This window comes from Zalophus californianus, chromosome 13, assembly GCF_009762305.2.
Source record: "Zalophus californianus isolate mZalCal1 chromosome 13, mZalCal1.pri.v2, whole genome shotgun sequence".
NCBI lineage: Eukaryota > Metazoa > Chordata > Mammalia > Carnivora > Otariidae > Zalophus > Zalophus californianus.
In genome coordinates this window covers 70,971,319-70,996,764 of record NC_045607.1, presented here as the reverse complement: position 1 = coordinate 70,996,764, position 25,446 = coordinate 70,971,319, and the positions used below count along the sequence as shown (strand labels likewise).

The 25,446-nt window shown below is 42.2% G+C and overlaps 1 protein-coding gene across 3 annotated transcripts in view; it reads right to left on the bottom strand.

Annotated features, from left to right (window-relative positions):
* Positions 1 to 25,446, bottom strand: part of FRMD3 (FERM domain containing 3) — a 299,838-nt gene that overhangs the window by 179,020 nt on the left and 95,372 nt on the right. The window contains exon 1 of one of the 3 annotated variants that reach the window (XM_027616658.2): positions 20,739 to 20,847. The exons of the other annotated variants lie outside the window; for them this stretch is intronic. Coding sequence (XP_027472459.2) covers positions 20,739 to 20,819 — 81 coding nt within the window. The 5' untranslated portion in view covers positions 20,820 to 20,847. Of the gene's footprint in view, positions 1 to 20,738; positions 20,848 to 25,446 lie in introns of those variants that run through there. 3 annotated transcript variants of the gene reach the window in all.

Genomic DNA, 25,446 nt, shown 5'->3' with positions numbered 1-25,446 from the left:
TTACCCAGACTTATTCCCCACCCCCACCCCCCACCCCCAGTTAGGAGGTAGCAGTCTCTGCAATCCCTAAGCTCAGAGGATGTATGTGACAGAGCAGAAATTAAGAGTTGACAAGACTTCCTGGATTCTGTTTTCAAGTCTTTAAACCCACTGACCTGAACAGAATAGCAGTGTACCAGTTATCTGTTGCTGTGTAACAAACCATTCTAAAACACAGGGGTTTAAGAGAACTATTTTAATATTCTCTCTCATGGTTCTGTGTATTGAGGAGCTCAACTGGATGGGTCTTGCCAGGGTCCCTTACACTGTTACAGTCAGATGGTGCCCCACAGCTGGAAGCATCTGAAGATTTCTTCACTCACATGCCTGGTGCCTGGGCTGGCCGGAACAGATGGGGCTGGTGAAGTCCCTTTCTACCTCTCTCCCTCTGTGCCCTGCCACCTGCCCCCCTCTCTCCATGTGACTGGCTTAGGCTTCCTCACAGCATGGCCAACTCAAGGAAGCTGGACTTCTTAACTTAGTAGCTTGCTTCCCCCAGGATGAATATTCCCTTTGGCCCAGGCAGAAGTTGCCTTCATGCAAAGGTCACTTTTGTTACATCCTGTCGATTACAAGCAAGTCCTTAAGGCCAGCCCAGACTCAATGGGATGGCAATTAGACTTTCCTTCTCAATAGGAGGAGTAGCAAAGAATTTATGTCTATCTTTAATCTATCACAGGGTAAAAAGATACTTTTTCCAGATTAAAAAGGAGAAATGCTCTGTGGACCTGGACTTGCTCCCTGGATATAGTCTGTGTTGGCAGGAAGAGATCAGGAAGGAAAGGTATGGTGTTTCCAGAGAAACACAATCACCAGCACGGGGCTTTCTGGCCTCACCAGGTTGCCCTGTCGCAAGAATATCTACCAAGTCCAAAGGACAAACATTGTAGCCAACAATGAACATGCCTCCCCAAGGAGGGGAAAGTTCAGGCAAGACCAATGAGGAACTTCCAGCCACCCCGGCAGGTTGGGAGATTTCCATCAAGCAACCTAATTTTGATGCCAAACAGAGTTGCCATCTCTCTTCCAGCTTGGGTTTGAGGAAGACACTTGGAATTAGACCCCAAATTTTCTTTCTCCCAATTTGACTCTTAGTGAAGAGGCATTCTGTCCCTCAAAATGGAGCCCTCTGGTTATCTCCTTTCATCACGATCACCTGAGCAGAGTTCAACTACCCACAGGTACCCTCGGGCACAATCCACACAGCAGCACAGGAATTCAAAGCTCAACCGTTCAAGTGCAGAGAAGACAGAGGAGAAGGATCCAGAGCTCAGCCTGGAGATGGATTTTCCATCCCGTGATGGGATAAAGGAGAGACGGAAGAGGCAGGACTCAGCTAGAACCAACACAATGCCCAATCCATTGTCCAGAAACTCCCCCGAGGCAGTCCCAAGAACCCTGTGATAAATTACATGCCCCACTCAATTATTGAGTGGGTTAGCAGCACCCACGGGAACACAAAGTTGATGGGTCTGCAGACCTGAAGGTTGACTCCCTCTTTGCTAGGATTCCAGAAAGTGGCTCCCATAGAGGTGGAAAGCGGAGCCCAAAGTCCTTTGAAGGACAGCAGAGGGTGCTTTGCACACAAAAGCCAACTTGGGACAAGAAGCTGGGCACAGGGAACTGCATGCCCCCTGCCCCCTGATTTTACATCGAATGTCACCAGTTTGACAAGGAGATCGGCTGTCCCTCTCTTGCTGCCCTCAGCTTGTACCTTCCCTTCTAGTGTTTCACGCCACTGAACACCCATTTAGTAAGTTGCTACTTGCTCTCTGATTATAGCTCTCTGCTCTGTCACCCAACTGCTGCCCTCCTCCGGGGCGGGGTGGGGGGGGAAATCTCTCCATCAGCAAACCTCTACCTGCTTCTTCCGTGTTGGCTCAGAAAAAGATGAGAACTTTTGTAAAAGAATGTGAGACTGCATAGAGAAAATTGGCCACAATGTATACACTTGTATACAGCGAACACAGTGATAAACTATCTGGTTTCTCAGTAAGAGCACATATTTTTTTTAAAGATTTTATTTATTTGACAGAACGAGAGCACAAGTAGGGGGCAATAGGCAGAGGGAGAGGGAGAAGAAGGCTCCCCGCTGAGCAATGAGCCCAACACGGGGCTCGATCCCAGGAGCCCGGGATCATGACCTGAGCCAAAAGCAGACGTTTAACAACGGAGCCACCCAGGCGCCCCAAGAGCACACGTTTTTAGTGGCACTGTGCTAAGCCATTTACATGTATAACGTATCCAATCCTCTCAATCACTTCTGTAGACAGCACTGCTTTATCCCCAGTTTACAGATGGGAAAACAAAGGCTCAAACAAGTAGGAGTTGGACCCAAGGCAAACACCCTTCTGAGCCTCTCAAAAGCTTCTGCTCTTTCATACCAAGTTACAGGTCCTCAAACGGTGTGCACACGTTGAGAACACTTCTTTTTCAGTAAGCTCTTCTGTTACCCGACCAACCAGTCAGTCTCTGTTTTCCTGAGTATTCACTGGCCTCAGTGTAAAAGGGATAGTAGAAAATTAAGGGGTAGTTATCGGATAGCTTCTCCTCATCTTGTTCTACCACACAAGGGACACATCAGCCCTGGGTCTTAACTGATTTTTTTTTTTTTTTTTTTTAACCAGGATCTTCCCTTTCACAAATAGACAATTTAGGGTTTCCTGCTTCTTCCAACAGCTCTGCTCCCCTCCACCACGGGCCAGAATAACGAGGCCAGGGCTGCTGAGAAGGGCAAGTTGCTTAGTACCTGGAATCACATATTCCCGTGTCCCAGAGGCTAATGGTACCTTTTGCTGACCCTCTGGGGGTTTCCGGAACATGATTCTTAATGACACAGCTCCTCGCTGGGATGCCTCAGAAGACGTGGGGCAAGAGTGAAAAATTCTCATCCCCCCACCTTCCTCTAGGGCTGTAATATCACCCGCCTGTTAGAGACCTGGCTCATTAAAACAGTCAATTCCCGTCTGGGCCTAAGGCTTCAGGCCATTTCCTCTTTTAACAAAGTCATTTTGGAGTAGGTAAGATGAGGCTAACCATAATTTCGGTTAATATATTAGACATTCAACTTTTCAATGCTAGCGTGTTTGCCCTGTGAAAATGTATTAATTCTCTTCTAGAACTGGCTTCCTGAAATCTCTTCCTATGTACGTCAGTCCCTACTGACCCAGGGAGGAAGTGGTTAGAGAGAAAGATCAGGAAGGTCTGTTATTGAGACCTGCTCTGTGCAAGCCCTGGGCTAGTCCACCTACACACCATCCCATCTAGCGACAACACCGTGAGGTGACCTCCTGTAACATTTGAGGACACTGAAACCCAGAGAAATCCTTGGGAACCCCCCTAAGTTCCAATAGCTAAATTTCAAGCTCCAGTGTGATTTAGTTCCAAAGCCTAGGTTTCTTCCATTCCAGCATACCACCTCTTCACATACCTCCCAAAATGTCTCCGCAGTGCAGGGAGGGGTAGGGGAGGCAGGCTGCAGTTTGAAGTAAGGTGGTCAAAGTAGGCCTCGTTGACTGGCTGACACTTGAGCAGACTTGAAGGACATGAAGGCATTAGGACGTGAATGAGGGAAACACATCCGAGAACACACAAGGCAAAGGTGCTAAGGCTGGAGCATCGGGATGGGTTGGAGGAACACTGGGGAGGCCGAAAGGAAGCTGGGGCAGAGCTAACAAAGGGTCATGAGTAGAGGAGGTTGGAGAGGTGAAGACGGCCAGGTCCTGTAGGACTGAGGAGAAGGCAGGCCCCAATCTGCGCCAAACGATGCAACTCCCAACTCAGGCTAACAATGACTTCGAGTATTATCTGCCAACTCCTTAGGGAGGAAAGGGGGGAGGTCCACACCATTCCTCTGTCACACATCCCTTTGTAAAACTAGGCTGCCTTTTTGTTAGGGGAGTGGAGACGCGGTAGGAGGGATGGCTGGGAGCTACAAACCCGAGTCACTTAATTTAATATCTTAGGTGAGAAGCAAGCAGTTTCAGACAAAACTATTTCACTGAAACTCACTATTCTACATTATTTCTCACCTGCATATCTGGTAGCCGGACACATCACATGGATTCTAGTTTAATAAACAATACAGATAAAAGTTGAACTCCTAGAAACAAAGAGCAGAATGGTGGTTGTCAGGGGCTGGGGGCAATGGAGAGATATAGGTCAAAGGGTACAAACTTCTAGTTACAAGATGAGTAAGGTCTGGACACCTAATATACAACACGGTGACTATAGTTAATAACACTGTTTACTAGAAATTTGCTGAGAGTAGATCTTAGGTGTTTCTGTCACACACACACAACTCTGAAGTGATGGATGTTTTAATACTGTATATGTGTATCAAAACATCACAGTGTATACTTTAAAGATATGCAATTTTTGTCAATCATACTTTAATAGAACTAAGAAAAACATTTTTAAATGTTTTTAAATGACTATGATCTGCCCTGGTCAAGTCTGCTTCAGACAGTGTGGTATTTACCAGAACAATACTGCCTGCCCACTCTTTAGCTTCCTTCGGTTTTGCCAGTGCATTCATTTAGATCATCAGAAATCCATAGGCATAAACATTACCGTAGCTTCTCTCAGAAGTGCCTGCACTAATCTCAACTGGGTGAGAGAGAATTCCTTCACTCTTAGAGAATGGCAAAAGAAATAACTATTCAAGATTTCTAGATCCTCTGCCAGAATGCAGCCAAAGAGACTGTCTACTACCCAGGGCCTTCTATAAGATGATACAAATAATTCTTCCTGAAGAGATAGAAATGTAGTCCTAGCAGGAATGGGCCAGGAGGACCATGCAAAGAATTAGGATTCCCTTTTTGCTCTGGCTTCCAGAAAACTTGGAGTTAAGGTTTGTGCTTAATAAATACCCATCACCCACACCCACAAACACCTGAAAGGCAAATCTAGAAAGACAGAAAGTGGATTAGTGGTTGCCTGGTGCTGGGCATGGAAAGGTAGAGTGACTGCAAATGGGCATGAGGTTTTCTTTCCTGGGTGATGAAAATGTTCTAAAATTTTATTGTGGAGATGGTTGCACAACTTTAAGTAAACTTACAAAGTCATTGTACTCTTAAAATGAGTAAATTTAATGGTATGTAAATTATACCTCAATAAAGCCATTTAAAAAAAAAAAAAAAGTCAACCCAAGATGGATCATAGACACAAATGTGAAAGGAAAAACAATAAAGCTTCCAGAAGAAAATATAAGACACTATCTATGGTCATGATCTTGGGCGTAGGCAGAGGTTTCTTAAACAGTACGCTAGAAGCACTAACCACGTAATACAAACAATGTTAAAATGGGCTTCACTATAATTGAGAATGAGACAAAGGACATCAGTAAGATAATAAAAAGGCAAGCCACAGGCTGAGGAGAGATATCTGCAATATTTACATCTAGACTTGTGTCGAGAATGTATCTTTAAGACACTTCTATCAGTAAACAATAAGACAAACAACCCAATTCTAGAAGGGTAATAGACTTGAACAGGTGTTTCCCAAAAGAAGATATCTATTTGGCCAATACACACAAATAGGCATACGATGTCATGGCTATCTCCATTCCTAGTTCTGGTCCCTGGGCCTTTCAATTTGTTTAATGGTGTTTATCTCATTGTTATGTTTTGATATTCCTATTTGCCAAAATCCCAACAGGAAGCATATGGCACAATTTAGAATATTTTTACTAAGTTTTCCTTTCCAAAGAAATGGATTATAAGAGTGTGAGTTGGGGGGCACCTGGGTGGCTCAGTCAGTTAAGTGTCTGCTTTGGCTCAGGTCATGATCCCAGGGTCCTGGGATGGAGCCCCACGTGGGGGCGGGGCGGGTCCCAGCTCAGCAGGGAGTCTGCTTCTCCTTCTCCCTCTGCCCCTCCCCCTGCCTGTGCTCTCTTTCTCAAATAAATAAAATCTTAAAAAAAAAAAAAAAAAAAAAAAAAGAGTATGAGTTGGATGGAAGGGCACCACCAGAGGTAGTGTAGGAACCAGGTAAGGAGCAACAAAACTGTTACCCCCAACACACACCCGGTATAAAGGGATAAAGGAAACAAGTACTGGTACCCAGTGGAGAGGGTCCTGCAGAAGTACAGCCTCAAAAGAAGTAGTGACCATGGATCTAGGAACACAGATAGCCTGAGGCCACCTCATACCTTACTTCCTGGAAGAGCCAGGGAAAAAAATACCCAGTCCTCACACTCTCATCCATGTGGCCTCCAATCTGGGGCTTCCATTGGTCAAACCCAACTGGAAGCCAAAAAGAACAAGGTAGCTCTTGTATCAGTGTCATTGATCAGGTCAGCTGTCGGGGGCTGAGGAGGCAAAGAATGGCCCTGCAGGGAAGAATGGAAGAGAGCTGGCACGCCATCGTAAGCTGCCTGGAATCTCTTAAAATAGGCAGGCAATAAACGATAAACAAATAACACAACCAGTAAAACCACACTCCTGAAACAGAAAAAAAAAAAAAAAAAGATTCTTTGAAGATCTATTTGTGAAGATGGAAGAGGGATAGAGGGTAGTGGTTCATTATATGCCCAACCAAGATAATGCCTTGCATAATTTGTTTTCTATTGATTGGACACAGAGCTGACTCCTTTCTAAAAGTGAATTAGACATCCTTTGGACTAAGGGATAGAACTCTCCTCAATCTCATTTCACAGCTAGCATCTGGGCACTTGCGGAAGGTTATCATCCCCACAGAGATACAAAATGAGTCTCCTCTTCTACAGCTACCTCTTAGTCTGAAGAGCTTGTAAGGAACCTTCCAGCCTTTCCCTGGTCTCCCCACACCACAACACACTTGCTGAGCCGCCCCATCCCACCCCAACAAATCCATTTCTCTTTTCTTCGTCACTTACTCCAACTCTGCTCTCAACCACAGTCTCCATTAGTACAGGACCCAAGATGTTGTCTACATCGATTTTCTTAAAAGGCTTTAAAAGTGTCCATCAAGACACTTTTAAATGCACACTGATGGCATTTTTCAGTTTCATAAGCTTCAGCCGGCAAGGTGATCTGGGACATTGCTCAATTGCTTCCTATTCTAAAGCTCTCTGTATTGTTGTGCAAAGCAAAAACCAAGCTGTTCCATGCAGAAGGCTCCTCTGAACCTGAAATAATCTTGCATATTTATCATGTATATGTCTGTTGTCTCCTCCATTAGAATGAAGGTTCAGGTGAGCAGGGGTCTTATCTATCTTGTTCAGCTTGCATCCTCAAGGTCTCACACAGCATCTGGCACCCACTAGGCTAAATGCATGGTAAATAAGTAACTGAATGTGACATCGTTTCTTTGAATCATTCTCCTTTGGTAGCACTCGGCCTAAGTCTGCCACCCACTCTAACTACTCTTGTAATAAAAGTCCACTTGTGGAATGCCTGGGTGGCCCAGTTGGTGAAGCGTCTGCCTTTAGCTCAGGTCATGATCTCAAGATCCTGAGATAGAGCCCCACATCAGGCTCCATACTCAGCAGGGAGTCTGCTTCTCCCTCACCTCCCCCCCAACCCCTGCCACCACTCATGCTCTCGCTCTCTCAAATAAATAAAAATCTTAAAAAAAAAAAAAAAAGTCCACTTGTGAAAAGTTAAGGAAACTAATGGAGGTCTCTAAAATCTCTTTGAAAAGCTGGTCAGCCATCTTGTTTCACATCCCCAGTGTTCTAAGCCAATCCATTCAATAGTGCATCCACATACAGCCATCTGACCACACTATTCCTCTAGCCCAAAGCAGCTTCTTGATCACATTCATCAAATACCACTCCTTTTCTTTCACTGTTGGGACCTCTCTAATGTTTAGAACACAAGTGGAAATAACAAGAGTTCTGCAGGGGCGCCTGGGTGGCTCAGTCGGTTAAGGGGCTGCCTTCGGCTCAGGTCATGATCCCAGAGTCCTGGGATCAAGCCCCACATCAGGCTCCTTGCTCGGCAGGGAGCCTGCTTCTCCCTCTCCCTCTGCCTCTGCCTCTGCCTGCCTGCGACTCCCCATGCTTGTGCTCTCTCTTTCTCTGTCAAATAAATAAAAATCTTAAAAAACAAAAAGAAAAACAAGTTCTGCAAAGCACTCAGTCACTGGTTTAAAAAAAAAAACAGAAAACAACAACTGAGCATCGAAAGAAAAATATAACCATTTTATAATTTTTTTAGTTGAAAGGGACATTAAAACTCATCTGGTCCAATAGCTTTCAAATTTTTTGACTACAACCCGTAATGGGATATATGTTTTACACCACAATGGAGTACACATTCTTTCTTCCAACAAATACAGAGTTGGTACATGTGCCAAGCACTGTTCTAGATGCTAGAAATAAAACAGGAAACAAAACAGATTTAAAGAAACCAAAAAACAAAAACCCTGCCTGCTCTCATGGAGCTAAGCTAATGGAATGTAAACTCATTTGTGTATATATTTTTTGTTTGCTTGATTTCTTTGTTTTAATGCTGACTACAACCCTCTAAATTATTTCCCAAACTAATAGGCCACAACCCATAGCTTGAAGACTACTCATCTGATCCTACATTTTTATTTTGTAGGTTTAGAGAGAGTGAGTGTGAGTTTGACTTTGAACCCATTAGCTGAAATCACCTGCAGATATCCAAATAAAGATACCTAGGAGACATTTAAGTACACAGGTGTGAAGCTCAGAGAAGATGATTAGAATGGAGACACAGATTTGGGAGTCAGGCAGTTAAAGCCATGGAATGAATAAAGCATTGCAAAGAAAGTATATACATTTTTTCTTTTTTTTTTTTTTTTTAACAAGCGCGCTGTGGAACGTCCTGAAGAACATCGACATTTAAGGGATGTGCAGAGGAAGTCAAAGAAGACAGTCAAAAAACCAAGGAAAAGTAGCGTGAAGAAAGTTCCAAGAAGGGTCATAATGTCCACATTGCAAAGAGATAAAATAAGGCTGAAAGCATGCATTACATTTGTCAGTTAAAGACATCTGGTGAAAGTTTCTTCCTAGAAGAGCAGTTTTAATGAGACTTGGGCAGAAGGCAGGCTGAAGACAACTGAGACAAGAGTCGGAGACATGAAGCGAAGACCAGGCTTTCAACAAGCTTGACAAGAAAAGGAAGAGGAGAGCTACATCGCAACAGCCGGAGAACGGGGAGAGACTGGAGGGGAGGGGAAGGATATTTAAAATAAGAAAGACAGGATATTCCCAAGGCTGAGGGACAAGAGCCAGGAGAGGTGGAGAGGCCCAATATCAAAGAGACCAGCGCAGTGGGATATTATTAGACAAGGTTGTTAAAAAAGCACAGGCAGAGACAGAAGAAAACTCTTCTGCTGAATGAAGTGGGAAGAGGAAGAACTTAAAGGCAGATGTGGTGAACGGCAGTGATCATTTCACGATACATACAATTATCAAGTCATCACGTTGTACCCCTAAGACTAATGTTGTATGTCAACGGTACTCAGTAGAATCTATATTTTTCATCATTGCACATCAAAATGACAGAAGCTTCAAAGCTCCCGTAATACACAACAAATGGGATACACAAACAGCAGCCTGAATACATCCGTTCTTGCCTAGGTTTCAAGGAGGAAGCTCCTTTCCTCCAGTAAAGGGCTCCATGCCTCCCTCAGCAGGCTCCTCCATTCAAGTGGCCTCCATTAATGGATTCCCTCAAGGGAAAAACAGATACCCTAAGGCAGAGATTCTCAAACTTAAGGTGTATTAGGGTTCCTTAGAGAGCTTGTTAAAACACAGATTCCTGGGCCCCATCCCCAGAGTTTCAGATACAATACATCTGGTCGGGGCGGGGGGAGCGGTATCCTAGAATTTTTCACTTCTAGGTTCCCAGGTGTATTAGTTTCTACACAAATTTAGTGTGGCAATTTATAACAACACAAGTTCATTACCTTATAGTTCTGGATTCAGAACTTTAAGTTCAAAATGCATCTCAGTGGGCAAAAAATCAAGGTTTCTGTACGGCTACATTTCTTCCTAGAGGCTCTAGGGGAGAATCCATTTTCTTGCTTCCTCCAGCTTCAAGAAACCACCTGTATTTCTTGGCTCATGGGCCCCATCTTTCATCTTCAAAGCCAGTGACGTCTGGGCAAGGCTTTCTCACACAGTATCACTGTAAGACTGACTGTTCTGCTTCCCTTCTCCACATTTAAAGATCCTCATGATTACATTGGAACCACCTGGATAATCCAAGACACTCTCCCTATCTTGAAGTCAGCTGCTAAGCAACCTAGTATCACGTGCCACCTTAATTCCCCATTGCCATATAATTTCACAAACTCACAGGTTCTAGGGATTAGGATGTAGACCTCTCTGGGAGGCTATTATTCTGCCTAACACACCAGGTGATGCCGAGGCTACTAGTCTGGGACCATACTTTGAGCGTGATGCTGGCTATGATGGAATTTAATACCGCAGGATCCAGTAAGGACAGGGATGGAAGAGCGGATGAGGCCAAAAAACATGGAGGAGCAAGCTGCAGGGGGACTCAAGAGAGATGCGGCCAGGAACCGTAGAAATACCACCAATGCACACTCATCAGAGGGAGTCTCCCAGATGTCACACAGAGAGGAAGGAGAGCAACCCTAGGGGTGGTGATTAAGAAAGAAACTCTTCCCAGGTGAGAAAGAAACAGTGCCCAGTGGGATTGTTCTTTTCACCAGTGCTTCTCTGTCGAGGGAAGTCACTGAGTATTGACTAAAAACACCTAAGTCTAAACATATAAATATTTCCTAAGGGATCCATCAGTTCAGTACACTTGGGGGCATAATAAGATTTCTGATAGCTCTCAAGGTCTAAAGGTGGGTGCCTGTATGTATGTACATACGTACAGATATGTATCTGATAGATACATAAGCCGGTGCTAATTTTTATTCTGAATTGGAAGTTTTCCATTTCTAGAGAACCTGACTTTTGAAATATGTGTTGCTTTTAAATAAAGCCTACAGGTGACTTCGCTCTAATTTCTTCTTTTCAATTTGGGAATGGAGAAGACTTGGAAGAAAATACATGTCAGGAGTAGTTTTATCAGGCATTATGATGGGTCCCCAGACTCACAATCATGTTACATGCAAGAGAAGTTGTCACAGGTTTCATGATCATGAGTGGCTGTGTGTGTGTGTGTGTGTGTGTGTGTGTGTGTGTGTGTGTGTGTGTGGTTCATATTCTGTGTTCACCTTATTCTAAGTACTTACATCAGCCGACTTAACTCCCACCTGAATTTGTTTTATGATTAGTATTATTTTAAAGCAAATGTTCATCTATCTTTAACACCAAATCTTAGAGACATCTTTCTTTCAGAAATGAGAGGAAGTGAGTTGAACTATGTTACAAAATCACCTAAGACAGACCACGGACTAGAAACTGTGTGTTCCCTTAATGTGAAGATTCATCTGTGGCCTAAAATAGAAATTCATATCTTTCTCCTATTTCTCCCTTTGAGACAGACCCACGCTTGCCAAAAGCACAATGTCTTAATGACTGTTCCCAAAATGATATGTCCAGCCAGCACTTAGCTTCCTCTAAGATCATATGCTCTATTTTCCTGTAAACTCTACTGCAGGAAATGGAATTCCAGAAGGCAGATGGGAGGGATTCATGGATGGTGATAGAAAGAGAGTGGAAAAGCTGGTGAAGAAAAGAATAATCCACCACATCATTGTGAATTCCCTCAAAGGCTGAAGAGTGGAGAGTGGACCACGTGGCTTCACAGATCAGACATTATAAGCAAGGACCCTTCCACTTCTGCCTCCTGCATTCTCCAAATTAACAAATACAAATATTCCATAATCATTCCCACAGCAGCTTGATGGTAAGCTTTCCCAGGAATTCTGTTTCCTTAGCCACACACCCCTTTGCTTATGATAGTGATAAACCTAAATGGTGTCTTTAGATCTAAAATACAGCAGCTCTGAAATGGTCAGCAGACAGTAATGGGAATGGTTATCATTTGTGAAGGGTCTGCTACGTGCTCAGCACTCTAATGCATCCTTGCACTGAATCCTCATCACAGCCCTGCAAAGCAGGGATTGATCCCTGTATTTTTCATATGAAGAAGCTGATGTGCAGAAGAAATAAATCATTTGCTTGAGGTCATACAGCCAGGAAGTGGCAGATCAGAGCCCCAAGCATAAGTTGTCAGGCTCCAAAATCTGTAAACCACTCAAGGAACTAAACTTCAAGTAATAGGATGGCCTGCCACCTCCTCATCAATAAGATGACAGGTGACAGTTATCACGGTGATGGGTTTCCTCTGAATAGGCTCAATATTCCTGCCCTCTCCTCCTTGGAGCCAGTATTCACCAATGGCAGAATGGTGTGGAAAGCTAACTTCTCTCCATATCATCATGATCTATCAAGTGTTCTGTATGCCTTATCCTAAATCTGAAAAGTTGAAAGTCAAAGTAACCACCAAATCAGAAGAATTCAAAAGGACAAGAGTAGTGTGATGCAAGTAATGCAACCTTTTGAGACTCTAATAAATGCTTTGGATTCTCTGTCTTAATACTGCACATATACACAAAACTTTGCCACAATTTTAGGGGTTCATGGACCCCCTGATGCCCATTTATAGACCTGTAAGTCAAGAGACCCAAGGTTTCCTAAACTGGCTTTTCTGCCACTCCCAGGGAGGCCCCATGGAAGAAATGATCCATACAATGAAACGATCACACCAATCCCTTCCCGCTCTCAAGGTCTAAAGGTGGGTACCTCCTCATAAGTCAGGCAATATTTAAGGACAAAAGTTGATATAAGGAGATGACAAGCTCCCCTATACCTGACGGCAAAATATTTCTGAGATGTAATCAAACGTACATTTGTCAATATTTCCATTTTTAATAATATTCAAGTAATATTTTGAATATTTCCACTTTTGAATAAAAGTTATTTGCTATCACATCAAGCTTCATGTTTATTCACCCAGTGGCTCTCTGATTTTCCCCACCTCCGCAGAACCCTGGGGTCACATGGGAGGAGGGGAGGAGGTCAGATGGTCACGAAACTCCACTGGGTGAAATACAAGGGTTATTGTAGCCAGAACAGATGTTCACATCATTGTTTAACCATGGATCACCAGGGAACAGCTGGAAGTGTTTTGAATTGCCAAAATTGATATAAAGAATTTAAGTTGAAATAATGACTAGAGATGATCAACAGGGAGGAGGCAAAAAACAAGAGAAGTCTTAAAGGTACAGAACCTGCTTAACTCACCACAGTAACACAGGTGATGTTCATGCAGCAGATGCCCTCACCTCAGGCCAGGAGAGCAGAGAAGGTATACTTGAGCAAAGATATAGAAACAGAAGAATCTCAAGACTCTTCAGGGGACCATAACTAAAATAATTTGAACTAGAGTTCCCTATAAAGGAAGAGTAATATTAAGGGAGAAATAAAACCAATAGAAAGCATCAACTTATATTTTGCAATATAAGATGCATTGTAGATGAAGCAAAGTTGAGAAATAGGTCTTCTAGTCTTCAAGAATTTGTGAAATAATAGAAATAACTCAATTAGAAAAGAGTAGCTTTCAAAGTGTTGTGTTGATTTAGTGCATGTTTTTGGTTGTCAAGGTTTTTTCTCCCCCATGCAGTTCTGAGACTGACCAACTAACCATTCTGAGCCTCTAGAGAAGAAAGTGTGTCAGCAATGCTGAGGCTCTTAGACTCTTTCCAGGGATATGCACAGAACCACAGGCATGGACAAGGACCCCAGAATATTCAGTGGTACCCCTTGGGCATGCAAGAACTATCTCCTGGCAGTGATGGGGGCTAATATTACCATCATGAGGAATCCTTTAAGCAAAACCTGATAGAATCTCATGTTGCACTGCCCAGTTTGGTAGCTACAAAACACATGTGACTAATTAAGTCTAAATTACAGTTAATTAAAATAAACTGTAACTTAAACCTTAGTTCCTTAGTTGCACTAGCCCTATTTCAAGTTCTCAGCCACATATGACTAGTGTCTACCAATTAGGTAACACAAATACAGTACATCACCATCACCATAGAAAGTCCTATTGGACAGCGTTGGCCAAGAGCAAAGCTTCTTTAATGTAAATTTGAGTCTCATGAAGATCTTATTAAAATGAAGCTTCTGATAAATAAATAAATAAATAAATAAATAAATAAATAAATAAATAAATAAAATTTAAAAAAATGAAGCTTCTGATTGAGTAGGTGTGGGAAGGGCCTGTGATTACATTTATAACAAGCTCCGGGTGATGCTCATGGTCCCAGTCCATGCACCACACTGAGAGTTTAGAGAAGATTCAAAGCAACTCTGTTCAATGCTGCCCTTGGGCTGAATGGTAAATGTTCTTCCAACTCTAATACAGAGAGCACTTTTTATGTTTAAGTTGCAGTTCTACAAAACAATGAACATCAGACAACACATAGCTTGTTAAAGCCTTCTCCCTTGCCTATCTCTCTACCTTAGCACTTTCTAGTTTTAAGAATTTCCAGCAAAAATTCACAGCAAAATGTTCAGAGCACTGAATCTCAATCTTTGCTTCATTCCCACTATCTCCAATGGAGATTTCCTTAAAAAAACCTGGCCTGATATAATTGAAGCAGCTCTGTTTTCAGAAGATAAGAGCAGTCCTTTTACATCTTGGACACAGTGGTAACTCAAAGAGGAGCAGTCAGACGTGTGCAGGGATTCAGCGTGGCTGCATTAGTAAAAGATATTTAGAGTAACAGAAGGGGAAGAAAGAAGCTCCCCCAAGTAAAAACCAGAACATTGTATCACAATAGAAAAACATAGTGCCACAAGTAATACCAAATAATATATTTGTAGCACTGCCACTGTTTTCAAACAGGAATAACTCAGTTGGTTTAGTCTTTGAAAACAAGGAGAAAGTCTTACCTATGGTATGCATTTCTCAACATTTCCACGTTAGTCGTCATAACTACCTACACAAAGTAGGTCTTATTATTTTCATTTTTACAGGTGTGAATACTAACTCTCAGAGGAATTAAGAAACTGCCTGGGGCTCACCCAGGTCTCTGGCTTTGCAACTGACACTGTATCCATTGTCCTGAACTACTGCTCCAACCAGCACTGAAAAACAAGTTTATGAATAGATGAAAAGAGAGTGACTATATCAGTTAGGCAAAATAACTATTATAGACTGGCAACCTTCTCTAGCTACTCCTGACCCACAGGTAGAATGCATCACCCATCAGTCCATTAAAGGATTAATAGGATCATTAAGAGATTTCTACTAAAAGTGCTGAGGGAAAATAGAAATCACTGTGTTCATTATTTGAGCTTGCTGGGTTTTAGAGAATGTATAGGAATTATATGTCGAAATAGACATATACTCTAGTTTACACAATAACTGTCCATAGTAAATGCAAGAGTGAACTGGTAACAAGGTCCCCTTTGTGAGAATTAGAAGGCAGAGCTTAAAGCCTAGAACGTGACAAGTGGCCATGGGGAGAGGCCAGGGTCAATAAGTAAAGGGTCCAGGAGTAGGGTGGTCATCATTCATCCACCTAAATACAACACCTTGAGAATGAAAGGGGGCGTTCAAGGACAACACCCTATTCATGAGCCATGATGGGAGATTTGGACTTTTTCAAGAAGGGAGTGGGAGGGGCACCTGGGTGGCTCAGTCTGTTAAGCGTCTGCCTTCAGCTCGGGTCATGATCCCAGGGTCCTGGGATCGAGCCCTGCATCAGGCTCCCTGGGAGCCTGCTTCTCCCTCTCCCTCTGCTGTTCTCCCTGCTTGTGCTCTCCCTCTCTCTCTCTCTCTCTCTCTGTCAAATAAATAAATAAAATCTTTAAAAAAAAAGAAGAAGAAGAAGAAGGGAGAGGGAGCCACCAAGAGTGGCGTAATTCAAATTTACATTTCAGAAAGCCCATCCTGGCATCTGTGTGAAGAATGGGGTTAGAAGAGGAAGAGGCTGTTAAATCTCAGAGACTTACTCCATAAGAGATGTGTACATGTGTGCTCACAAGCGTGAGTTGAACCACCCAAAGGAAATACAAAATCCAGGCTAATTTTAAACCTACTAATCTTGACCTAAATTACACATAAAAAAGTTGAATTCTTCCAATGCCAAAGCTAGCCACCCACTCCTCTGCTCCTCCTTTGAGAAGGTCTGTTGCGTTATAGAAAGTGGAGCCAAACCTTCAGGCCACAGGATGCCATCTGGAAATGCAACAAGTCATTGGCCTCAATAAGGAAACATCCACAAATAGCAAAATACAGACAAATATCTGGGGCGCCTGGGTGGCTCAGACGGTTGGGCGTCTGCCTTCGGCTCGGGTCATGATCCCAGGGTCCTGGGATCGAGCCCCGCATCGGGCTCCCTGCTCGGTGGGGAGCCTGCTTCTCCCTCTCCCTCTGCCTGCTTCTTCCCCTGCTTGTACACTCTCTCTCTCTGTCAAAAATAAATAAAATCTAAAAAAAAAAAAAAAAATACAGACAAATATCTGTCTGGATTATTGTAATCATTAGCTTATCTAACAGGTCTTTGTTAAGCATCTCCTATATGCTGGGCACTGCAAATATAAATAAAAGTAAACAGGGCATAATTGCCACCCCCAAGAAACTTACAGATAGACAAGGCAGTTATTATTTTACAGAGTGAGAAGAATGGCAGAGATTGGCCAAGGTGCTAAGAGCACAAAGGAGGGACAGTTACAACTCAGGAAGGAGCAGTTGATGCCTCAGCTGAGTTTTAGAGTCTTATGACTCAAAGTGTTGTCCCCAGATTTGGCAACATCCTGCAGCCCCTGGGAGCTTGCTAGGAATGCAGAATCTCAGGCCCCACCCCAGACCAACTAAATCAGAATCTGCATTTTTGCAAGATCCCCAAGATTATCTGTGTGCACATTAAAGTCTGAGAAACATTGTCTTAAAGGATAAGGATGAGTTAGGCAGAGAGATAGAAAAGTGGGAGGGGAGAGCTAAGACACAGGAAAAAGCAGAAGCAAAATGGCTGGTGTGAGGGAGATGGTCCCACATTCCCAAACTGTAGAGATCAACATGCCTGAAGCACAGAAGAAATAACAGGCAAGAGGTGGTAAAAGAAAGTGCTTCAGAGGAAGGATGAACCCACACCAGGCAGAGCTTTGTGACTCCAGGACCCAGCTAGGTCTTTGCTTAAGAGGCCTGAGAGCCCTTGAAAGGCTTGACATGGGGAACATTTAAAACACTGGTCTGGCAGCAGTGCAGGAGAGACAGGTTTGAGGACCACGGAGAAAATTATGAGACCCATCCATTGTACCTGCCACTAGGGACAACAAGGAGGTTAGGTGACCCAAGGCCAGCTGTAGGTTGTACAGAGCCAAGAGTCATCCAGCACAAGCTCAAACACTTGGAGAGTGGAGCTTAGCTGTTTATGTGAAACCAAGAAAATTTGTTTCTAGAGCTACTTGTTTTCCCCTAATTACATTGCTTCCCAGCTAGATTTGTGCCAAAGAAGTAAAAGGAAAAGCACTCAAAGGGTCTTCACCACTGGATCTCAGTTCCAGGAATGGAGCTTGAGCAGGATTTCCCAAAGTCACTCAGAAATGGCAATTGCCTGGGGCATGTGTTCAAAATTCCAATTCCCAGGCCTGTTGCACATTTGGAACCTGAATCCCATGGGAGTGGCCTGAGGACTATGGGCTTGGAGTAGCCAAGGTGATTCCACAAATCAGGAAGCCTGGTCTTCCTTGGGGGCAGGGTGTGGAAAGTGCCTGGCTTCTATCACACAGGGACAGCGCCTTCCTCTCAGTCACAATAACCCAGGAGGTTGGAAGGTGCTGACTTCTGCTGAAGGAGCTATCTAGAAGGGCTGTTGAGGTCACACACTCCTTAGGCTTGTGTGATACCAGTTTAGAACAGTATCACCCTTGAAGTGTTTAATGTATATCTTTAATGGCAGGCTTGTTTTTCTCCCCATATTTGATTCATTCAATACTCATCATTTAACACCTGTTTTACAGGTATCTATTAGGTATAGGCAATAAACTTGATTTTTCTGCCAGATAAAATAAAAGTGTTATTTAATGTTAGTATAAATTGACTCTTCACCTTTGGCACATATACATATGCCCTACTCAGTGCCTTTATGCCTTTTAAAAAGATGAGTCTAGGGAAAAAAATGGGCAAAAAGTATGAACAGGCATTTTACAGAAGAGAAAACTCATAAGGTCAGCAAACATGTGAAAAGATGTTCAACTGATCAGTAATGAGGGAAATACTAATTAAGAAACAAGATACCATTTCTTAGCCATGGGAAAGGCAAACATCTTAAAGTTTTACATTTCCAAGGGTTGGTGGGATTCGGAGCAACCAGAAACTCTCATACACGGCTGGTAGGGCTGTAAAAGAGCACAACACTTTAGAAAATGATTTGGTGTCCACAAGAGCCAAACTATGGAAAGAGCCAAGATGTCTATCGACAGATGAATGGCTAAAGAAGATGTGGTATATATACACAATGGAATATTATGCAGCCATCAAAAGAAATGAAATCTTGCCATTTGCAACAACGTGGATGGAACTGGAGGGTATTATGCTGAGCGAAATAAGTCAATCAGAGAAAGACATGTATCATATGACCTCACTGATATAAGGAATTCTTAATCTCAGGAAACAAACTGAGGGTTGCTGGAGTGGTGGGGGGTGGGAGGGATGGGGTGGCTGGGTGATAGATATTGCAGAGGGTATGTGCTATGGTGAGCGCTGTGAATTTTGTGAGACTGTTGAATTGCAGATTTGTACCTCTGAAACAAATAATACATTATATGTTAAAAAAAAAAAAAGAAAAAGATAGCAGGTAGGGAAAAATGAAGGGGAGGAAATCGGATGGGGAGACGAACCATGAGAGACTATGGACTCTGTGAAACAAACTGAGGGTTCTAGAGGGGAGGAGGGTGGGGGGATGGGTTAGCCTGGTGATGGGTATTAAAGAGGGCATGTACTGAGTGGAGCACTGGGTGTTATAAGCAAACAATGAATCATGGAACACTAAATCACAAACTAATGATGTAATATATGGTGATTAACATAACATATTAAAAAAAGAGAGAGAAAAAAGTTATTTCCCACCAAAAAAAAACAAAAACAAAAACTAATGATGTAATGTATGGTGATTAACATAACATAATAAAATAAAAAATAAATAAATAAAATAGAAAATGATTTGGCATTACCTAGCAGAGGTGAAGGTGGGCACCACAAGAAAGCCTAGAAAGAGTCTAGCACATGTGCACCAGGAGATATGTATAAGAATGTTTACAGTAGCATAGTTTGTAGTAGAACAAAACTGGAAACAATTCAAATATCCATCAACAAGAGAATGGAAAAATAAGTTCATATACACATACAAACACACACATCACGTTTATTATATTTGTCTGATATTTTTCACAAATAAAAATCTTTCGTCCTCAGTTCATTTAGTGACTTATTATTGTTTCCACTATTTATTAAGACAAGTACTAGATGTTTTCACATATTCCTAATTATTATAAAAACACTGTAAGGTATGATTACCTTACAGCTGGAAAAAATAAAAGGACCCCTTTAGCCTAACATCACACCACTGGGAAAAGCTACAGCTCAGTTTGTTCCCCAAACTCCAAAACTGAAGTTTTCTCTCTTCATATTTTTTCCAGAAAAATCGCAACCACAACAGTATGTGTTAAACCCATTATCTTGATAATGATATAAGCACAATAACAAATTAATCTCTGCAACATTGCTCTTGATATGTAGCCCTATTCTTCACTGAAACTAGAAACAAAAAAAAAAACGAAAATGAAAAAACTCATGTGCCAGCAACTAAAAATAGTATGGTCTCCTTGAAGGAAAAAAAAATGAAAACTAAAGTCAAGTCTACTTAATCTAGGCTGCATTTATTTGTGTTGAATTATCTATAATTCAGGAGAATTAACATGAATGATACACAGAAAATGTTCAGATAAAAAGAAAATCAACAGATAATACTTTCCTTCAGAGTAATTCATAATTGGCCATCAGCTTCCAGAGCTCAAATCTGTAGCTCTCTTTCTGTGATGTCCCACCATTTCTCAGGGCTGAGGCACCCTGTCTGTAGAGAGCTTCCTCTCAAGGTCCTGTCACCGTGAAGATCTCTCTTGACCCCATCTATGCTCCTGCTTTTCAGCTCAGCCCCATCAACTATTTATCCCAACTCCAGCTTTCATCTTTACTATTTCCCACTCCCTTTGATCCTTCCCCTCCGGTGACAAACATGCTCCCCATGACATCCTCAGATGCACCCTTTCTTTTGCTCTGACATGCACTCACCACTGAGCTCTCCCTCACTCCCTTTACCACCCACCTCCTTGGATGAGCCCAGCCTGGGCCAAAATCCCACTTCCAGTCTCTAATTACTTCTCCCCATTTCCTCACCTACAATGCTGGACAACCACATCTCTTCCTGGGCCCTCATGAGGCTTCAGTGAGAAAATGTGTATGATGCCAGGTACCAAGTGGGAGCTCATCAGTCCTCCACTTCTTGAAATCCTTTTCTCTCTTGGACTCCACTGAACTCCCTATTCTTTTCACTGGATCTGGGTCTTTGTCTCTTACCTCTGTCTGTCAGTAGTTTAGGGAACTCACCAGTCCCCTAGATCCAACCATGACCTCTAAGCAGAGAGGCAGATGATGCTCAAGCTCTATATCCGGACTTGATGTCTCATCTGTAAATCAACAGATCCCAAGCCAAACTCACCACCCCTGATCTTCCAGAACCCAGCTACTTACCAACTGTTTCTCCTGGACACCATTTGCCAGTTTCTTAGACTTGAGACTTTGCAACCACAAGGAACTCCTCTGTTTTCCCATCACTTACTAAATCCAGTCTTATTCTGTACAACCACAATGCTTTCATCAAGCTCTTCCTTATCACATTGAAATTGCTTTACCCCTACTCTTGGCCTCAACAACTCCACTTGAAATTTCAAGAGCATCTTGCCTAACCAATCTCCCTGCTCCTCGACCTCATCCCTCCTCCTTATCCTACAAACCAGTGCAAAGAGACCTTCCTAAAGTACAGCCCTATTTCTGCCACTATCCCCTCCTTCTGCAGCCCACTGCATCTGCCAAAGATCTAACTGACTAATGCTCAGAGTTAAAAGAGTAATTAGTAGACTGACACACAATGAGTCTCTTCACATATCTGTTCAAGTTGTTCAAATTACAAACTTATGACCATGATAAAAAAAATTCTTTTTACTTTCACAAACTCGCTTGATTTTTTTTTTTAAATTCTATCTTTGCACAGCAAGGAGTCAGGAAATATTTGTCTGCTATCTCCTTTAAAATTTAAAGCCATTAGCAATCATACCAAAAAAAGAAATGAAACGCATCCAAGCTGGTAAAGAAGTATGGCTGTCACTACTTGCAGATGATATGACAATATATATAGAAAACCCTAAAGATTTCACTAAAAAAAACTGTTAGAACTAATAAATGACTTCAGTAAAGTTGTGGACACAAAATTAATACACAGAAATCTGTTGCATTTCTATATACTAATAATTAAGTCACAGAAAGAGAAATTAAGCAAACAATCCCAATTACAATTGCACCAATAGATAAATAAATAAATACAATACCTAGCAATAAACCCTACCAAGGAGGAGAAAGAACTGTATATTGGTAACTATAAAGCAGAGATGAAAAAAATTTAAAATGACACAAACAAATGAAAAAATACTCCATACTCATGGATTGGAATAACCAATATTGTTAAAATGTCCATACTACCCAAAGCAACCTACAGATTCAATGCAACCCCTATCAAAATACCAAAAGGATTTTTCACAGGACGAGAATAATACTAAAATTTGTATAGAACCACAAAAGACCTTGAATAGCCAAAGCAATCTTGAAAAAGAAGAACACAACTGAAGGAACCACAATCCTAGATTTAAAGATATACTACAAAGCTGTAGTAATCAAAAAAGTGTGGTACTGGCATGAAAACAGAGACATAGCTCAATAGGGCAGAATAGAGAGCCCAGAACTATACCCACACTTATATGGTCAACTCATCTTCAGCAAAAAAACACAAGAATATACAAATGGGGAAAAGGCAGTCTTTTGAATAAACGATGCTGGAAAAACTGGAGAGTGCTATGCTAAAGAATGAAACTAGAACACTTTTTTTACACCACACACAAAAATAAACTCAAATGGTTTAAGACCTAAATGTGAGACCTGAAACCATCAAACTCCTAAAAGAAAACACAGAGAGTAATTTCTTTGACATTAGCCATAGCAACATTTTTCTAAATATATCTCCTCAGGCAAGGAAAACAAAAACAAAAATAAACTACTATGACTTCACCAAGATAAAAAGCTTTTGCACCGGGGCGCCTGGGTGGCTCAGTTGGTTAAGCGACTGCCTCAGCTCAGGTCATGATCTCGGGGTCCTGGCATCGAGCCCCGTATCGGGCTCCCTGCTCGGCGGGAAGCCTGCTTCTCCCTCTGACCCTCCCCCTGCTTGTGTTCCCTCTCTCACTGTCTCTCTCTCTCTCTGTCAATTAAATAAATAAATAAAATATTAAAAAAAAAAAAAGCTTTTGCACCTCAAAGAAAACCATCAACAAAAGCAAAAGTCAACCTATTGAATGGGAGAAGATATTTGCAAATGATATACCTGATGAGGGGTTAATATCCAAAATATAACACACACACACACACAAAACAAACAATCCAATTAAATGAATAGACATTTTTCCAAAGAAGACATACAGATGGCCAACGGACACATGAAAAGATGCTCAACATCACTCATCATCATGGAAATGCAGGTCAAAACCACAATGAGATATCCCCTCACACCTATTACAATGGCTGGAATCAAAAAGACAAGAAACAACAGGTGTTGGCAAGAATATGGAGAAAGAGGAACCCTTGTGCACAGCTGGTGGGAATGCAAACTGAGGCAGCCACTGTGGAAGACAGTATGAAGGGTCCTCAAAAAGTTAAAAACTGAACTACCTTATGATCCAGTAATCCCACTAGTAGGTATTTAGCCAAAGAAAACAAAAACACTAATTCAAAAAATATATGCACCCCATGTTTATATCAAACACTATATATAGATAGATAGATAGATAGATGTAGATATAGATATAGATACACACACACACACAATGGAATATTACTTGCCCTAAAAAAGAATGAGATCTTGCCATTTGCAACAACATGGATGGACCAGGAGGGTATAACGCTAAGTGAAATAAGTCAGACAGAGAAAGGCAAATATATGATTTCAATTATATGTGGAATCTAAAAAGCAAAACAAAGAAACCAAAAAGTAGACTCAAAATATAGAGAAGAAACTGGTGGTTGCCAGAGGGGAGGTGGGTGAGGAGCTAGGTGAAATAGATAAAGAAAATCAAAAGGTACAAATTTCCCATTAAAAAATAAATAAGTTACGGAGATGAAGAGCACAGCATAGAGAAGATAGTCAATAAAAAATAACATTGGAGGGGCCCCTGGGTGGCTCCGTCATTAAGCGTCTGCCTTCGGCTCAGGTCGTGGTCCCAGGATCCTGAGATCGAGCCCCGCATCGGGCTCCCTGCTCCGCGGGAAGCCTACTTCTCCCTCTCCCACTCCCCCTGCTGTGTTCCCTCTCTCACTGTGTCTCTCTCTGTCAAATAAATAAATAAAAGCTTTAAAAAAAATAAAAATAAAAAATAAAAAAAATAACATTATATGGTGACAGTGACTATACTTATCACGGTAAGCACTGAGTAATATATAGAATTGCTGAATCAATATGTTGTACACTTGAAACTCATATAACATTGTATGTTAATTGTACTTCAGTTTAAAATTTTTAATTTTATTTTTTTTAAGATTTTATTTATTTACTTGACAGAGAGACACAGAGCGAGAGCAGGAACACAAGCAGGGGGTGTCGGGGAGGGAGAAGCAGGCTTCCCGCAGAGCAGGGAGCCCGATGCGGGGCTCGATCCCAGGACCCTGAGATCACGACCTGAGCCGAAGGCAGATGCTTAATAATGACTGAGCCACCCAGGCGCCCCTAAAATTTTTTAAAATAAAGTTTGAAGTCAGAGTTAGCACACTGGTGCCCCAGTATCCACATCTTTGATGTCTAAAAGTTAATATTCAAAAATTAGAAGACTTCCCCTAAAATCTGAAAAGCTGGCCTCCCTTGAAAACTCACTTGATCAGGTAACACTCGCTCAGCACTGAGCTGATGACAAGAATGGCAATGAGCTGGAGGAGAACCAGACATGGCTGCCCCATTGGCCAGGGCTCCCCCTCTACTCGAATTAGTTCATTGAGATCACTACCTAGGAATTTGAACAATGTGGTTTTATTGTCATTTACATAAAATGCCATTAGAGCCCCTCCACCCTGCGAAGTATGCCCAGCAAGTTCAGGATCAGCATGTCCTTGTAGATGGGATCCATGGGCTCTTCATGAACCCATTTAAGAAGCATGTGTGCATTTGTCACTTGTTGGGACTGTCGGAGAGCAGGGTGTTTTATGTCATCAGCCACTTTAGATGTTCTACTTCTTCCCTCATCCAACAAGACCTCCAGCCATAAATGATTGTGACACTGGCATAATATATTTCTTGTTTTGCAACGTGAAACTCACACCATGTGTGCTTCCAAATGTTTATTATTCCCCTGTGAATAATTTATTCGAGTACATTTCCAGGATTATGAATTAGGAGACTTGTTCTGCTCTCCAACATCATCTTCGTTTCTTAAAAATCCTAGAACGAACTTAATTAAATTCCAAAGCTTGAGTTTATCTTAAATTTGTTTTCAATCCTTTCCTTCCTGATTCTATTCTGACTTTCTTTCTCTTCTATTTTTAACTTTTCACTTTGTATTTCACAGGTTACCATCTTAAACAGCTTTGTGGTTTAGGGATGTGTGTGTGTGTGTGTGTGTGTGTGTGTGTGTGTGTGTGTGTGTGTGTGTTAACACTGAGGCTAAACATTTGATATCTCTGCTATTTTTGTTCTAAGGAGTATCACCTTTTGCTGAACCTATAAAGGTGTCAAAAGTGTCGCTTGCCTTGGCCTTCCCTTTTCTCTGATTTGTTGATTCTAAAGCCCATTTTCATCTCCGCCATCTCGCCACTCCCTTATTGTCTTCGCTTTCCCAGTTTTGTGCCTGCATTTCGTGTTATTTCTCCATAATCTCACCCCATGACCTGGCCTGAGTTCTAATCGGAAGTTTCCATTTGCCTTTCAGGAATGAGCTCTTATCAAAAGAAAACCACTGAGTCATAAACACGCTTGCTTGCCAGCTGCTAGCCCAGCGTTCTGAAGGGAGAAGACAACACTCGGTTAATGTGGGGCTCTGCCCAATTCCAAGAAACCCTGCGATTCTTCAGAGAGAGCCTGTGGCAGCCCTAGGCACCCAACAACCCATATATTTATTACCTACACCTTTCCCCCGGCTCCCTGCCCAGC